The sequence below is a fragment of the Bos mutus genome, unplaced genomic scaffold (genome assembly GCF_027580195.1).
Source record: "Bos mutus isolate GX-2022 unplaced genomic scaffold, NWIPB_WYAK_1.1 CTG333, whole genome shotgun sequence".
Lineage (NCBI taxonomy): Eukaryota > Metazoa > Chordata > Mammalia > Artiodactyla > Bovidae > Bos > Bos mutus.
The window spans coordinates 67134-84850 of NW_027219823.1; the positions used below are offsets into that span (position 1 = coordinate 67134).

At 49.3% G+C, this 17717-nt stretch overlaps 1 protein-coding gene across 1 annotated transcript; it reads right to left on the bottom strand.

Annotated features, from left to right (window-relative positions):
• Positions 1-3959: 3959 nt before the first annotated feature.
• LOC102278111 (putative serine protease 47) lies at positions 3960-15457 on the bottom strand. Its single transcript, XM_070366947.1, has 6 exons — positions 15316-15457; positions 14082-14265; positions 12357-12642; positions 9930-10061; positions 5841-5963; positions 3960-4304 (listed from the first exon to the last, which is right to left on the bottom strand). Exons 1-6 carry the CDS (start codon positions 15455-15457, stop codon positions 3960-3962), a joined length of 1212 nt encoding a protein of 403 aa, XP_070223048.1.
• Between the last annotated feature and the right edge of the window lie 2260 nt (positions 15458-17717).

The window sequence follows — 17717 nt, forward strand, 5'->3', positions numbered from 1 at the left end:
GAAACAATCATTTTGACTGTGGGTACTCTGGATGAACTTATCCATACTATTTCCTAAGTCCATGGGAACATTGCTTCTTTCCTCATCCCTTGTCCTAATCATCTCTACCACCTAGCTGTTTCTAAGTTACATCTTTTTGCAGTAGACCAGTAATATATTCAGTTCAGTCCAGTTCAGTCTCTCAGTTGTGTCCAACTCTTTGTGACCAAAAACCACAGCACGCCAGGCCTCCCTGTCCATCACCAACTCCCAGAGTCCACCCAAACCCATATCCATTGAGTTGGTGATTGCCATCCGACCATCTCATCCTCTGTCATCCCCTTCTCCTCCTGCCTTCAATCTTTCCCAGCATCAGGGTCTTTTCAAATGACTCAGTTCTTCACATCAGGTGGCCAAAGTATTGGAGTTTCAGCTTCAACATCAGTCCTTCCAATGAACACCCAGGACTGATCTCCTTTAGGATGGACTGGTTGGATCTCCTTGCTGTCCAAGGGACTCTCAAGAGTCTTCTCCAACACCACAGTTCAAAATCATCCGTTCTTCAGAGCTCAGCTTTTTTTTATTTCCAACTCTCACATCCATATATGACTACTGGAAAAATCAGAGCCTTGACTAGACGGACCTCTGTTGACAAAGTGATGTCTCTGCTTTTTAATATGTTGTCTAGGTTGGTCATAACTTTCCTTCCAAGGAGTAAGCATCTTTTAATTTCATGGCTGCAATCACCATCTGCCATGATTTTGGAGCCCAGAAAAATAAAGTCTGACACTGTTTCCATTATTTTCACATCTATTTGCCATGAAGTAATGGGACCAGATGCCATGCATAAGAAGCAGTAAAACAAAACAAATGTCACTACACAAGTATCAACGAATGAAATAAATTTTTATCATATATGTCAGGATGAAGAAAACTGAAATAATCAATGAAAGAGACAATAACTTAGGGAAAAAGAATCAGTGTAAAACAAGAAAAAAGGGAATTCAAAATTAAGATCTCTAGAAAAGAAAGTGGGAGAGAAAGGTTTATGGACTCTAAAAACATTGATTAGTGCCCTGAGTGTCATGTCATTTCCGAACATGTGGACTCTGATCTATGCCACCTCAGTCTTCCCTGACAGCTCAGCAGGTAAAGAGTCTGCCTGCAATGCAGGTGACACAGGAGACTCAGGTCCAATCCCTGGGTTGGAAAGATCCCCTGGAGGAGGAAATGGCAGCCCACTCCAGTATTCTTCCTGGGAAATCCCATGCGCAGAGGAGCCTGGTGGGTTACAGTCCATGGGGTCACAGAGTCAGACATGACTGGATGCACTAGCACCTACACCATCTCATCGTGCAAACAGTTCCTTGCTGGATACCGCCTGCAGCAGAAAGCCTCTGTCCTTGCTACTTTAGCAAGGCTGTATGGTACCTAAACTTTAACCAGGCACTCAGGCCTGAGCACACCTTTCAGATCTTTTAATCTTTCAGATCCCTTGCCTAACTTGTCAGTTCTTTCAGTATGGCAAAGAAGTGAGAATCTAAGACTAAATAATTAACAGGTGACCAGATTTCTTTCCTCGACTCCCCTTCAGTAATCCCATAAACAAACTGTGTGAACAAGATAAGGACTAGAGGAAGATCACAGGAAGTCCTGGAGCCTGCATGCAATGACTCTGACTCCATCTCAAGGATTAACTGAGATTACTTCTCTCCTTTCCCTAGTAGTTCAGCCTGTAGAGAATTTGCCTGCAATGAAGGAGATCCCGGTTCTATTCCTGGGTCAGGAAGCTCTGCTGGAGAAGGGAACAGCTACACCCTTCAGTATTCTGGCCTGGAGAATTCCATGGACTGTATAGTCCATGGGGTCGCAAAGAGTCGGACACAACTGAGCAACTTTCACTTTTCCTTTAAAATTTTCATGATTGAGCAGAATTTCCAGAAGTAGTTTTCTGGGGGACACTGAGTTTACCATCTTCCCAGATTGCTGGCACTCTGATAAAAGACAACTTTCCTTTCTATCAGTGTTTGTAAATTTGATTCTGTAAGTGGTAAGCAGTGGGCTTTGATTCAACAATTCTGTAATCCCCCTTCTCTATCTCTCATCCTCATCTCTCAGTCATCCTCACCCTGACAGCCCACCCCCTGTCCCAACCAGGCAAGAAAGATTTTATTTCCTTTGTTGTAACTCAGTCCTGTCAGTTCATGGACTGCAGCCTACTGGGCTCCTTCCATGGGATTTTCCAGGCAACCTAAAAATGAGATTTTACTTTTGTTGGGAATGCACTTCTGTACCTAAAAATGCATGTTCTCTTGCATGTTGGGGGCCTGCATATGGTAGACACGAATGCATATTTCTTTTTAAAAAATATTTATTTGACTGCATTGCATCTTAGTTGCATAGTGCATGTCGCTCAGGATCTTTACCCCATGGACTGTAGTCTAATCTCTGTCCATGGGATTTTCTTAGAGTACTGTGGGTTGCATTTCCTTCTCCAGGGGATCTTCCTGACCCAGGATCAAACCCAGGTCTCCTGCATTGCAGACAGGCATCATGTAGGACCCATGGTAACTCTTAGTTGTGGCATGTGGGATATAGTTCCCTGCCCAGGCATCAAACCCAGGAAGCTGGGGCAGTGAGTTTAGGACCATGGGGATGGGTGAGGGGACATGGGGTGGGTGAAGGATCATTGGGGTGGGTGAGGGACCATGGGGGTGGTGAGGGGACATGGGGGAGGGGGAGGGACCATGGGGGTGGGTGAGGGACCATGGGGATGGGTGAGGAAGATTCTGGGAGTCTACTCTAGGTGTGAGGACTGCCAGACTGGACCTCAGCTCGCAGCCTGACAAGGCCCTCCTCGTTCTGTCTCCAGCTCAGTCTCCTAGATCCCCCCATTCAAGAGCCTTCTGTGCTGCAGGCTGGAACTCCCTTCTTCATGGCCTGGGTCATATACTCCAGTTCAACTCAATTGTCCTGGACTCTGGGAACTTCCCTCTACCTCCACAGGGAGGAGCTCCTCCCTCCTCCAAACCCTGGGAGTGATGCTTCAATACTTTGAGAAAGATCCTTACTCCCTTGCACTACAGACACCTGACAATATGTCTTACTTCCTCTTAGGGGCTGAATTGTGTACCCCAAATTCTTACGCATTCTTACATTCTACAACCTCCAGCACCTCAGAATGTGACTTTCTTTTGGCTGCGCAGTCCAGCAAGTGGGATCTTGGCTCTCCACCCAGGGACTGAACCCATGCCCCCTGCAGCGGAAGCCTGAAGTCTTAACCACTGGACAACCAGGGGTCCCCAGAATGTGACTTTATTTGGAGTAGAGCTTTTAAAGAGATAATTGAGTTAAAGTCACTAGGTTGGGTCCTAATCCAGTATGATTGGTGCCCTTATAAGAAGGGAAAATGTGGACCCAAACACACAGAGGGAAGGCAGTGTGAGGACAGGGTGAAGATGGCGTCTACAAGCCAAGGCGAGAGGCCTCAGGCTCTGGAGCCCGGAACGTGCGATGAGAAACTCCTGTTGTCTAGGCCACATTGCCTGTGATATTTGTTACAGCAGCTGGAGCTGACTGATGTTCCTCCCAAGTCTGTGGCCTGTGCATTCCCACGGTGGGAAGACTCCCTTCTCTTTCCCCAGCTGGACTCCTTCAGAGTCCCCACCCCTGCCTCCTCCTGCTGTAATGGCCCTGCCTGTTCTTGTTTGCTTGTCCGGGAATCAGCCGACAGACCTCAAGAGAAGGGGTGAGTGCTGAGGATCAGGAGGAGCAATGGGGCCCCAAGACAGAATCAGGATGAGTCTTTCATTTGTTTTTATTTGTTTTTTCAAGCTTGGATTGTGGGGGTTGCAGCTGGTGGACAGGAAAGCCAAGAAGGGACCACTGAGAGCTGATGGGGCTGGGGGTGGGGTAGGGGAAGGTTCCAGTGAGGAGGCTGGAGCCTGAGGCACAGAGCAGGAGCTGAGGGGCTTGGTGGATCACCACGTGGCTTGCCTCAGGGAACCAAGCAGGAACAGCAGCAGGGGCCAGGTCTGTGGATGCACAAAGGCTGTGCCCAGCACAGACGAGGGCAGCCCGCAGAGACTGGTGTGGAAACTGGGTCTGTGGAGGAATGGACGTGGGCTCGGGAGTGGTGTAAGAGCAGACGTGGGCTCAGGGTTGGGTGTGAGTCTCTGGATCTCTTCAATCCAGTCGGTGAAGTAGGTGATGTTGGTGAAGATGCTGGGGTAGATGGGGTGTCGGCAGTCAAAACCCCAGCTGGCCAGCCCCATCAGAACCCAGGAACTGGTGAAGTCACAGACGAGGGGGCCCCCGGAATCGCCCTAGGAAAGAAACGGGAGTTCAGGTGGGTGACTGAGCCAGTTCTGAGAAGACCAGGTAGCAGGGTGGCACTTGTGAGTCTCTGCCTCCAAACTCATTCTGTCAAAGTCCAAACACCAACTTCCCACTGCAGATCAGCCCAATTAAGCCATACAGGCAGGCACTGGAATCATGCTTCAGGAAGTCCTAATTGACCCTCAAAACAATCACAGATCTATATCCATCAATCTATGGATCCTATGCCCAGGGAGGGTGTGGTGGCCCGGGACAAAGCACTGTCCAAGGCCGAGAAGGGACAGACAGCTGCAGGATCTGAGCTCAAGAGGGCTGGTCTGAGAGTGGAACCTAGCCAGCTGAAGCTGCTGCAGACCTGGATCTTGCAAACTCTGAGCTGCAGCAGCACATCCCCACCCAGGTCCACCTCCTTTTTCACTTATAGTCAGTCCTTTAGTTTTCTCTCAAATTCTTGGTTGAATTTCTTCAGAAAGTGCCCTTACCCAGGCCTGGAGGAGGCAGCCTGTATTGGTCAGGGAGCAATGAATGCTGCTAGGGTCCCCTGAAAGCTGCTAGGAGTTACTGGAGTCTTGAAATGCTGTTCAGGGAAGGACCACCTGGGTGGAAATCTCTCACTTCATTACCCAAAGGGAACATGTTATCCTTGGAGGCAGGGGGAGAGGAGCAGGATAGCTGTGCTTGCTGCCTTCCACACACTTGTCTAACACGCATGTCCAGCATCCAGGGCAGCTTTTGCCCTCAGGCACAGGGTGAAATGTCAAGGTTCCTCTTTCATGGAGTTATTGTAAATAAGGCAACCAGCCTGCCACTGTCAGATGTGACATGTGGAAACAACACATGGAAGGGACAGGACAGGAAGGGAAGGGCATTTCATAGGGTGGAAGCATGGAGCTTTCCTGAGCTGAGATTCCAAACAGGACAACCCAACTTTCTGATGCTGGAGCAGAGGGAGCAGTGAGTGCAGACGAGGAGAGGAGGGATGGCCAGGTGGGTGGGAGGAAGAGCAATGACAAGTGGGAAGTGAGGCAGGTAGATGGGACTCAGATTCCCAGGGCCTTATGGTGGGGGTTGGAGTTGACCCCCATGGAGAACTGCCTAGGTCACGTCTAGCACCTGGATCACTCTGGTGTTGTGATCTGCTGTTGTGTGGAGAAGGAACCTGTTTTGAGGCAAATATAGGAGAGAAGGTGAGAGATTATGGGTGGGGAGGGGCCAGGGTGATGAGAAACAATCAGATTTGGGACAATATGTTGAGGAGGCAACAGGAACTGTCAAAGCTGAGCCTATCTCAGGGAGGCTGTGCAGAGGGGAGGAACAGGCTAAGCATGGAGCCCTGGGGTCTCCAGCATTTAGAGCTGGGAGGGGAGAGGACCAGGTGCAGACTGGAGTAGCTGGCTGGTCCTGGTGCCCAGGAAATGGCAGTGAGACTTGCTCAAGTGCCAAGTGAGAGGAGGATTTGGGGCTACGGGTGTCTCTGGCAAGACAGGTTCCTGGGGACGTTGGCCATGAGGCTCTGGTGGTACTGGGGACACTTCCTGGGCAGAGTGGGTTAGATTCAGGGCTGTTAGGAGGAGTCTCTGGGGGAAAGGAGGCAGAGAAACTGGGCAGTAGCGGGAGGAGAGTGCCACTGCACGTTTATACGAGAGCTGCGAAAGTGGAGACAAGACATGGAGCAAGGGAGCCTCTGGACACCCAGAGCTCCAGGAGGGCCTGGCTACAATGGGCCAGGAGGCTCAGGAGAGATGCAAAATGCCTGCTGGACTGGGAAGATGAATGGTATCTTGTCCAACAGAATGCTTTGATGTTCTCAGTGAAATAGGAAGCAAGCTCTCCAGCTGAGAGGGAGGGGTGGGGGAAGTGGTGACTTGAAGGAAAGAGAAGGGTACATGGTGTGGCTAGGCAAAAGTAACCCTCAATGATGGCCATCCTCATCACCAGAACCTGGGGCTATGTTACCCTACATGGCAAAAGGGACTCAGCATCTGTGATGGAGTTGAGGATCAGGAAATAGGAAGATAATCCTGGATGATCTGGTTGGACCCAACATAAACACAAAGGTACTCATGAGGAAAGAGGGAAGCAGGAGGTCAGAGTCAGAGGAGGAGATGTGATGACAGGAGCAGAGGGAGGAGCAATGTGATTTGGTGACGTAGGAAGGGGCCATGAACTGAGGATTGCTGGGGACCTCTAAAGAGACAGAAAAAGGAAGAAAACATTTTCTCCTAGAGCCTCCAGAAGGGAGCAGCCAGGCCAACACCTTGACTTTAGACTCTGACGTCCAGAAATGTAAGATAGTACATCCTGTTGTCGGAGCCACCAATTTAAGGTGATGTCACCAGAGCACCAAGAAAGTCACACCAGGGGCTTCTTGGACATTGGGAATGTGCCGTTATCAACTCAGTTCTTCCCTTTTGGGGTCCCCACCTGGGGTGTCCTTGGCCCTCCCCACAGTGTACCCACCCTGAGCTGTTCAAGGCCAGGGGAAGGCCTGGTCCCTGTCTACCACAGGCCTCCAGGATTCGTGCAGATAAGCCTCATGGTTGCTGACATTATGGTGGAATCTGGGCCAGTCTGAGAGGAGATGGGAACGGCTCCAAAAGCCTCCTGCCCCCTGGGGAGCTCTCAGCACTAGTGGGAAGCCCCACACTAGTGTATCCCATGGAACGTGAGCTGTGGTTTGCACTATTGAAGAGACAGAGCAAACCAAGGCTGTGTGTGTGTGTGTGTGTGTGTGTGTGTGTGTGTGTGTGTGTATATGTGTTGGATGGGGCCAGGGCAGTGAATTCTACCTTGGATGCAAGAGGACAGGTCTAAGACAGGCCCAGATGAACAGGTACAATCCTGGTAGAAGGAGACAGACCAGGCCTGGAGATTGAAAGCCAAGACTTGCTAAGTACCTGCTGAATGTCAGGCACAGTATTAAACTTTCTATAGGGATCTTATTAAGAGGAGGCTGTTAGCAACCCCATTTCATGGGTGAGGAAACTTAGCTAAGGTCACAATCCCAGTAAATGACAGATTGAATACTGAAACCATGGCTCTCCTGCCCCCACAGTCTGAGCACTGAATGCCTCTGTGGCCTGTCTGTCCTCAGACCTGTTTCTGGGTGCCCTCTGCAGGGGGAAGGGTACTTCCAGGGAGAGAAGAGGGGCCTGGGTTTCAGGGTGGGGGCTGGAGCAGGCGATGTGGCAGCAGATGAGTGTAGATGGAATGTCTCAGGTAGGCTGTGGTGACTGAAAGGCTAAGAGAGGGAGGAGGGGGGTCATCTAATGCCTTGGCTCTGGGGGGTCCATCTCAGTGCTGTCCTCAGTCTAGGAAGAAACGAGAGGAGGAGTGGGCTCAAGGGGCACTATGGATGTCCAGCAGGCAAGGAGACAAGGGTTCCAGCCCTGAGCTCCGTGGGCATGACCTCTGCAGGCTGGAAGGGAGGTCTAGGGTGCAGCAGATGGGGCCTTGGGGACTGAGCCCTGTGTTTCACCTTCAGGGCAGCTGACTCTGTAAGAAGGACAGGCCAGGCCAGACAGTTCACACCACTGGCTGTGGACTGGGAACCAAGAAACCTGGGTCTGCCTCCTCCAAGGAGGGCAAGGGGCCAAGCTTCTCCCTCTGGCTCAGCAGCCCACTGGGCCGCCATGAAAACAGCTGTCTGGGAGGCCATCCTGTGGGCCAGGTGCATCTCATCCCTCCTATGTGCATTTCCTGGCGTGCCAAAGCGTATCACCACAGACTGGCTAACTCTGAAACAACAGAAATTGATCTCACAGTTCTAGAAGTCAGAAGTCTGAAACCAACTATTTGTGTCTCTCTCTCTTTCTATGAGAAAACAGTCATTGGATTTAGAGCCTGCTCTAAATTCAGCAAGGTCTCATCTTGAGATTCTTAACAATCGTATCTGCAAAGACCTATTTCCAAATAAGGTCAGATTCTGAGATTTAGAAGACACAAATTTAGGAGACACTGTCCAACCCACTAGACCATCCTTGCAACAATCCCATGATGGAGGCCCCAAAACCCTACACTATGAGTGAGGACACAGGCTCGAAGGTGGAAAACCCACCCGAGGTCACACAGTAGTGCAGGGTCTCTAACTCCAGAACCCTAACACTTCCCTCCACTCCACGACACCATCTATGGAAGAATCAGCACATGATGCCAGCTTGGGAGCCTGGGCCCTGAGGATGATGTGCTGGAGGTCAGGTTAGGCTTGGAATCAGAACACAGGGGCCCAAGTTGTGGTGCCTTATTTTAGGGTAGCCACTTTCCCTCTCCAGGCTTGTTTTCTCAGCTACAAAAGGCACCACAGAGAGTGGGAAAAACGCTTCACAGTGAAATATCCAATAGTGGGACTTCCTTGGTGGTCCAGTGGTTATGAATCTCCCTTCCAATGCAGAGGACGCAGGTTCAATCCCTGGTCAGAGAACTAAGATCCCACGTGCCATGAGGCAACTAAGTCCACATACTGCAACTGTTGAGCCCATGCACTCTGAAGCTCGCATGCTAAACTAAAAACTAAATGCAATGAAAAGCCTGCCTGTCACAACTAACACCCAGCCAACACAGCCAAGACAAAACAGACAAACAAAGCAAAACCAAAAACCCCAGAAAACAAATATCCAGCAGTAGACTGATATCTGGAATATGTAAAATACACAAAGAGCCCCTAAAGGAAGAGACAGACAAACCAACAGAAAATGAGAGGGGAGAAAAACCCTGAAAGGAAATGTTACAGAAAAATATGTCCAAAGATAATAAATATGGGAAAGTACATTTAATTCGTCACTGGAAAAGTAAAAACCACAATAAGTTATTAAAATAAGAAAAGATGGAAAGTGCTAAGTACTGGTGAGAATATGAACTCTCATTCACTGCTTGAATGAATGGAAATGGTGACCCACTTTGGAGAAGTTTGGTAACATCTGCCAAAGTTTAATATACACGTACCTTTTAATCCAATAATTCTACTCAAGGGTTTCTGTGAAATAGAAGATAAAACATTTGGAAGTGAAATGAAATGAAAAGTTTGGAAAGTACTAAAATGCACATGAAAGTGTAACTGATTATAGGATTCAATGCACACAGGAGAGTCCTGTAGAGCAAGGAGACTGAACACACTACAACTCCAGGTAACAGTGTGGGTGAATCTCACAAATACAATGTTAGGACAAGAAAGACTGACAACTGGAAATAAATTCTATTTACAGAACATTCAGAATCTAATCTAAGGTATTAAAGGTGAAGATGGTGGTTTCTGACAGGAAGGAGGTGTGAGTAGGGCCTTTGGGGTATTGATCACTTGTTGCTTCACTATGTGAAAATTTATCCAACTTATGAAAAGAGCATGGATATATTCTTTTGTATGTATGTTACACTTGAATAAAAACTTTAATGTATGCCTCAAGAATAGATGCTGTAGATGCCCTCATGTGCAAGGAACTTAGGAAGGGGAGTGGCCTGGGGGACACTGCCAAGGGATGGAGCCCAGGAAGGCGCATGGAGGAGGAAATGGCAAGTCCCAGGGTTTCCACAAAGAGAGCAGAGGCAACACAGCCCATCCCCAGAGAAACCGAGGCCCTGAGAACAGGCGAGGGAAGAACAGAAAGGGTCTTACTCACTAGGCAGATGGACTTTCCTGTGGAGAAGTCCCCAGCACACAGCATGTCCTCCTGCACAGAGAAGTTCTTGCCTTTCGCAAGTCCATATAACATATTACAGAAGATGTTCTCAATGAAGCTCACCTTACCCTCCTGGAGATGGAAGGGTTCGAGCAGAGGTGCTGCGAAGATAAGGAGGAAATCAGGGAAGGATGCTGTAGCCGAGCTACAGAGCTCTGCCTTACCAGTCAGCACTGCCCCTCAACATGGGGTTTTCTCTGCACAGCTGAGCTTTCATCCTTGTTTCAGTCTTGTACCTATGCCCAATAAGCCCTCCTGTGTTTCTCAAACGTTTCCAAACTCATCCTATTCACTCCATCCCTTTCATAGCAACAAACTACACTCCTCCTATTCCACAAAGGAAAAAGGCAAATCCCTCCAACACATGCCACTCAGTGGTGCTTAGCAACCATTCACCAACCTATCTACCCTTTCACAAACCATCCCATCCACTCACCTTTTGTCTATCATTAACCTTGCTTTCCATCCACTTGTCCCTCCATCCATCTACCTATCTTTCCTCATGTCCCATTCATCCACTCATCCTTCCATAAATTTGCTATACACTCATCTTTTGACACATCTCTCCATTCTCGCCTCCAGCAATAGACCACTCATTGCATCTTTCTCCACCACCCTTTCACCCACCCGCCCAACCATCTTCCCTTCCACCCACTCATCCTCCCACCTTCTCCCATCCATTCTCTCATCCAATCACTGATTTATTCATAACTCAATTACTCATTTATTCCTCTACCCTTGGGCTAAGTGTCTTTTAACTAATGATACAGGGGAACATTTTAGTTGGGGCAGACAGGGTAAATGAAGTAAATAAGTAGCATTACTTTAGATCTAATAAGTGGTATAAAGGAAACAAAACAGGAAGATGTGCTATTAGGGGTGGCCTGTTTTAGCTCATGTGATCAAGTAAAACTCCTCAGAGGAGCAGCTGAGTTGCATATGTAAAGAAACGAGTCATGACAAGGTTAGTCGGGAGAGTAAATGCGTCCAGGGAGACAGCCAAGATGCAGACCTGAGGTGGGAATGGCCTTGGCATCGTCAAGGCAGGAAGGAGGCCTGCTGGCTGGGGTGGGGTGGGTGAGGGATGCAGTGGGAGATGAGAGGAGGAGGGGGCCTGAGAGCCAAGGCAGGGAGTTGCGACCTTATTTTAAGTAGAAATGAGAAGGCGCTGGGGGTGATGAGCAGGGAACTGGCATGACTCCTGCTCTAAAGCAAATACTCAGACAGCTACATGGAGAGTAACAGAGCACACAGGGTGGGAGCTGAGACCAGTCTGGAGGTCCAGGGAAGAAGGACCCGGGGGCAGCAGTGGGATACCTACCAGGTGCCAGGCCCTGCCAGGGGCACGGACTGGGATATTGAAACAAGAAAGACAGGGTCCCTGTCCTCAGGAGGAACCAGTCTGTGTGTGTAGGTGTGTGCGTGTGAAGTGTGAAGTCTGGTGTATGAGTCTTGTGTGTGTGTGGTGTGAGAATTCTGGGACCTAGTTGTTTGTCCTGTGATTATTGAGTGTTAACCGACACACTAATAGGCAAGGACCAGGGATGCTGGAACATCCCACCCAATGAAGCAGCATCTGTTCAAAATGCCTGTTGCACCTCTGTAGAGAAACACCATACCAAATTATGACCCTACAAATAATTACAAATAAATATTCTTTCCCTCCATAATTTGGCATCATAAGCATTTCACCAAGTTGTAAACACTCCTTTCTTTAGTGAAGACTCTTGCTCATAAGTTTTGGTCTACTTTTCTCCTCTTTCAATCTTAAAAAATACAATTTTTTTCCTGTTACTCAGTTTGCCTAACAAGTCTACAAATTAGATTGATGACCTGAGCTGGGAGAAAACCAAAGTGAGGTCTGGAGAATGAAACCCTCTAAAGTAGTAATCATTCTAAATTGATCAGGCAGACTCAGAGGTCAGAGGTCATATTTGAGTTTTCTTTCCACTTTTCCCAAGCACTTCCTATGGCACTAGGAAATCAGAAAGTTTATCAGTGACCTGGAAGGAGTCATGTCTCAACATGACCTTTGAGTTAGATCAAGTCATCTCAGATCTATGGTTGATTTAAACCTTGGAATCAAGAACCAGAAAGACTTCAAGAACTCAGATTCTTGATTCCAAAGTCAAAGATTCCCAGACTTCAGAGCTTTACACTTAGGGAACACCAAAGCTTTAGAATCACACACTTTCAGAACTAGAATGGTCCAGTCCTCTGAAAATGAAGCATAGTGGGCCAAAGGGACCTTTGCCTGGGGACCCCTCAGGTGGAGACACACCTCCCTTCTTTGCTCCTCTGTCCTTCTCCCCTTCCTCCTCCCCTTCCTCCTCCTCCCCATTCTCATCCCCCTCCAACTCCCCACACCCTCTCACTTTCCTCGTTGAGCATCCCCCAGCCAGTTATCCAGCAGGATGAGTTACTGGGGAGCTTCATGCCAGGGACTGGGAGGCAGGCAGGGATGATGTAGGAGGTGAAGTTCACAGGAAAGAGCAGCTGCAACATGGCGATGTCACTCCCAAAGGGATGTAACTTCTCGAAGTCTGGGTGTGTGATAATCCGGCTCACGGATACCTCCCGGGTCTGAGGGGTGTGCTGGTACAGCTGGATGCTTCCTAACAGAACCTGGTAATTCTCCGGGGCTTTGGATTTCCTGGAGAAGGAAAGGCGCACTGTCGCCATCATCTCCAAGTGGGGACAAGCTCTTTCCCTGCATCCTCATCTAATTGCCACACGCCTCTGGACCCCTCCACCCCACATGACACCAGACAGCCTTTGTCTCCCCATTTCTAATGTTCAGGAGGCCTTCTTTCTTGAGGCTAATTGATACCCTACTTACAGTTTCAGACATATGGCTGGCTTCTCCATCACACACTAGAATGGCAGAAGCACTGTATCTTTGTTCTGGAAAGGTCCTCTGTGGGGTCATCAAATGAAGGCCTTCTGATTGTACACAGCAGGCATTCTGGCTCAGTCCCAGCTCTAACTTCACCCTTCCAGAGACTCCATACAACTCACCTCTGGCCCCACACTCTTGTTAACCATCCCCTTTCTTTAAACACATCCATGCCCAAGGCCTGCTTCTCCACTTAGTTTCAAGGACAAAAGATTTGTTAAATAAATGAGCAAATGGGTGCAGGAAATGGAACCTTGCCTTGTTCCCCCAACACAGGTGCTGAATCTTCCCCCCTCCCTCACTGTCTTCACAGCTCATCTGCTTGGAGACCCTCTCTCATGTTCCCCTCACCCAACCCTTCCCCTCCAGCAAGGCCTCCCTCTCCACACACCTTCTCCCAAACCACGACCCCATCTGGTCTGCCCTTATCATCCATGCTGGGCTTTCTCTTCTGACAGGATGGAGACATGGTGAGGTGGGACTTGCCACCCCTGATGCCACCGAGGGGCTTGCACAGAGCATGGCACAGAGTGGGTGCCGATAGACTCTGAGCCCTCAAAGCTCCAGTGCCCAGACCTGGGCTTGATGCCTGAACTCCATGGTGACCCCCCTCATCTGTTCAGAAGCCTGGCACTAAGCCAGCCCCATATGGCTAGGTGAATTAGACTCCTGAGCAGCCCTGTCACTCTCCCAGGGAGCCCACCTCCCCCTCATGCAGCCTGGCACCACGGCTCCCCACATGCACGCCAGTGACTGTGACTCCTCCTGGGCACACAGTTTTGCAGGACTAATAAGAATCACCCAGCTGCTGGTCACACATGCGGTCCCAGGCCTCCATCTAGAGTCTGACACCGGGAAATAAGGGGACACTGAGAAGGAGCTGTGATCTGAGATGGGTCCACACCACATGGCAGCGAGGACTGACACTGCCGCTCTCCTGAGGCACACCTGTGTTGGGGAACAGACACAGGGGCCGAGGGCAGAGCATGAGGAGGATCTGGGCAGGTGAGTGGGGAGGACAGTCCAGGTGAAGGGTACACAGGCCAAAGGCAGGAACGACATGCCTCTGAAGGCCACAGACTGCCCAGAGGAAAGCCCAGAGGAGCTAACGTGGGACACCATCCCCCTTTTCTCTTCTTCCCCTGCATCCCCGTCCCTGCCAGAGCCTGTGCTGGCATCCTAGGAAGGAGACTCACTTGAGAAAGCAGTGGGCAGTGGAAAGAAGCCAGCTGGAGTTAATGAGGACAGCTCCACAGATGTTCGAGCCCTGGAACCGCAGGCTGGCCTGCCACAGCCACTGGCCAGCCTCCACGTCCCGGCCACCATAGATCCTCCCCATCACCTTGGGCTTCCCGCACACTGTGGAGACTCTGCTGCCACCTACAATAGAGACACTGTTGGTGCCCCAAACGTCACAACCAGGAAGACCTGCCTGCTTCACAGACAGGAAAACCAGGGCCAGGCATCCAGCGGCCTAGCCAAAAGGCCAGGCGTCTAGCAGTGTAGCCAAAATGATAGGACTCTGCCTTCACTGGCTGCCACTGCGGACTGGAGAGCAGAGCACAACACATCAAGCCCGTGGGGATGAGGACCCAGGGGTCTGGTGGGGTGGGGCAAGGAGGGACCAGCTCCCAGGAGCATCTCCAGGCAGATGGACATCCTTGAGCAAGGCTGCCAAGTGCTGGGCATGACACACACCTCATTTCCCTCACCTAGCACGCCTCAATGCCTTGTCTTGTACATCAAAGAACTAAAGGTCTCAGAAGTTGCCAACATTGCTTTCTCAAGATCATGGCTTCTAAGGGCCTGTGCTCCCTCCACTCTACCCCAGGTCTTAGGGAGGCAGATTTGCAGGCAGAAGTCTGTGGTGTGTGATCTGGGGCAAGTCACTCCCCTCTCTGACTCTGCAGGAGTCTCCATTTCTAAAGGAAGAAGGAGTGGGCTCATGAGGACAGCCCTGGTTCTAGGACTCATATCCGGGAGGGCAGGAGTGTGCCCAGGCCCCTGAGGCCGGGCATCCTGGTCTAGGGCCTGGGCTCCCAGGGCCTCAGTGAGGGGAATGACACCCCTGCTCCCTGGACTCAGGCCCATTCACTCAGTAGTCCTAGAACTTTCCTCCACCCAGCCTCCAACCTCCAGGCCAGACCCTGCTAGTCCCCTCTCCCACACCCCACAAAGGGATTGAGTCTCTTCCCACCCAGAGGCCTCACAGTGGAGGGCCTGACCCACCTGTGTGGAGGGGATCTCGGCTGTCTGGTTGGAGGGAAGGGCTGAGAAACGATGAGACTTAGTGACTCACCAGGCCCTGGTCAGAGCCGGCCGCCCTCAGGCCCTGTAGGCTAGGGGATCTTGGCCCGAATGGAGGCCCCAACGCACCTGTAGCTCCCGGAGCCAACCGCTGTGCTTGCCAAGTCGGAGCCCCCCCTCAACGCTCCCCCATCGCCTGCAGTCCGGCCAGGGCGGCCGTGGCTGGGGACCCTCGCAGCTCCAGGGTGGCCACGTTCAGCAGCAGCAGCCAGAGAAGAGCCTCGGACTGGCCTAGGCCTTGGGGGATCCCCGCCTCCCCGCCCATTGCCAGGGTTACTGACCCCAGCCTGACCCCACCCTGCTCTGGCCCTGCCCCAGAGCCCCAAGCCCACCCAGATCTTCTTAATAACTTTATAAACAACTCTACTTTAATATAATTTTTAAACCATGAAGTTCATTTATACAAAGGATAAGTCAATGATTTTCAGTAAATGTTTTAAAAATTTATTGATTTATACTTAAATAAACCTTTTGTTTTAGAATAGTTTTAGATGTGTGGAAAAACTGGAATCATAATGCAAAGAGTTCAAATATTCCTCCTCACCTGTTTCCCCTAATGATAAGATCTTTGTATTATTCTGGCACATTTGTCACAAGTAGTGAGCTAATATTGATACATTAATATTAACCTAAGTCCATTTTTTTTTTTTTTTCAATCTTTTAAGTTTAAGGTACATAGCATAGTGATTTGGAGAAGGAAATGGCAACCCACTCCAGGATTCTTGCTTGGAGAATCCCAGGGACAGAGAAGCCTGGTGGGCTGCCGTCAATGGGGTCGCACAGAGTCGGACACGACTGAAGTGACTTAGCAGCAGCAGCATAGTGATTTGCCTTATATGCATCATGAAATGGTCATCCCGATAAATTTAGTGAACCCACATAGGTACAGAATTTAAAAAAATGTGTTTCCCAGTGATGAGAACTCAGGATTTACTCTAACAAGTTTCCTGTATAATATAGAGCAGTGTTAATTTTATTTATCATGTTGTATATTACATTCCTAGTACTTATAACTGGAAGTTTGTTTCTTTGACTATAGCTATCTAATTCATATTTCCCCATTCCTGGCTTATTGTAACCACAAATTCGATATCTCTTTTTCTGTGAATTTGTTTTTGAAGTATAATTGACCTACAATGCTGTTAGTTGCTATTACACAGCATAGTGATTGGATATTTCTGCACATTTCAAAATAATAGGAATAGTTATGTCACCATACAAAGACATTACATAGTTATTCACTATATTCTCCACAGTGTTATTTCTTACCCATTTCATACTCATTTATTTGGCAATTAGAACTTAAAAAAATATATATTCATTTATTTATTTATTTTGGCTCCACTGGGTCTTTTGCCACCTCATGCGAAGAGTTGACTCACTGGAAAAGGATTTGATGCTGGGAGGGATTGAGGGCAAGAGGAGTTGACAGAGGATGAGATGGCAGGAGTAGGTACTCTTGGTTGTGGTGTGCAGGCTTCTCATTGCTGTGGCGTCTCTTGTGGAGCACATTTTCTAGGGCGTGGAGGCTTCAGTAATTGAGGTGCACTGGCTTAGTTGTCCCATAGCACGTGTTGTCTTCCTGGATCAGGAATCGAACACATGTCCCCTGCATTGGCAGGCGGATTCTTAATCACTGGACCACCACAGAACTCTTGCCATGGGAACTTTGTGCCTCAATCTCCCTCAGCTTTTGCTTTCTTCCCCCCAATCCTCTCCCCTCTGGTAACCACCTGTTTGTTCTCTTTGTCTGTAACTCTGTTTATGTTTTGTTATGTTCTTTTATCTTTTAGACTCCAAAAGAAGTGTAATCATACAATACTTGTCTTTGTCTGACTTATATCACTCAGCATGATAGTTTCTGGGCTTCTCAGGTGATGCTAGTGGTAAAGAACCACCTGCCAATGCAGGAGACATAAAATAAGCAAGTTCTAACTCTGGGTAGGGATGATGCCCTGGAGGAGGGCATGGCGATTCCCCCCAGCTGCCCCAGCACAGTATTCTTGCCTTGAGGACAGAGGAGGCTGGTGTGCTTCAGTGCTCAGCTTTCCTTATAGTCCAACTCTCACATCCACACATGACTACTGGAAAAACCATAGCTTTGACTAGACAGACTTCTGTTGACAAAGCGATGTGTCTGCTTTTTAATGTGCCGTCTAGGTTGGTCGTAGCTTTTCTTCCAAAGAGCAAGTGACTTTTAATTTCCTGGCTGCAGTCACCATCTGCAGTGATTTTTGAGCCCCAGGTAAATAAAGTTTCTCACTGTTTCCATTGTTTCCCCATCTATTTGCCATGAAGTATTGGAGAAGGCAATGGCAACCCACTCCAGTGTTCTTGCCTGGAGAATCCCAGGGACGGCGGAGCCTGGTAGGCTGCCATCTATGGGGTCGCACAGCGTCGGACATGACTGAAATGATTTAGCAGCAGCAGCAGCAATGGGACCAGATGCCATGGTTTTAGTTTTCTGAACATTGAATTTTAGCCACCTCTTTCACTCTCCTCTTTCACTTTGATCTAGACGCTCT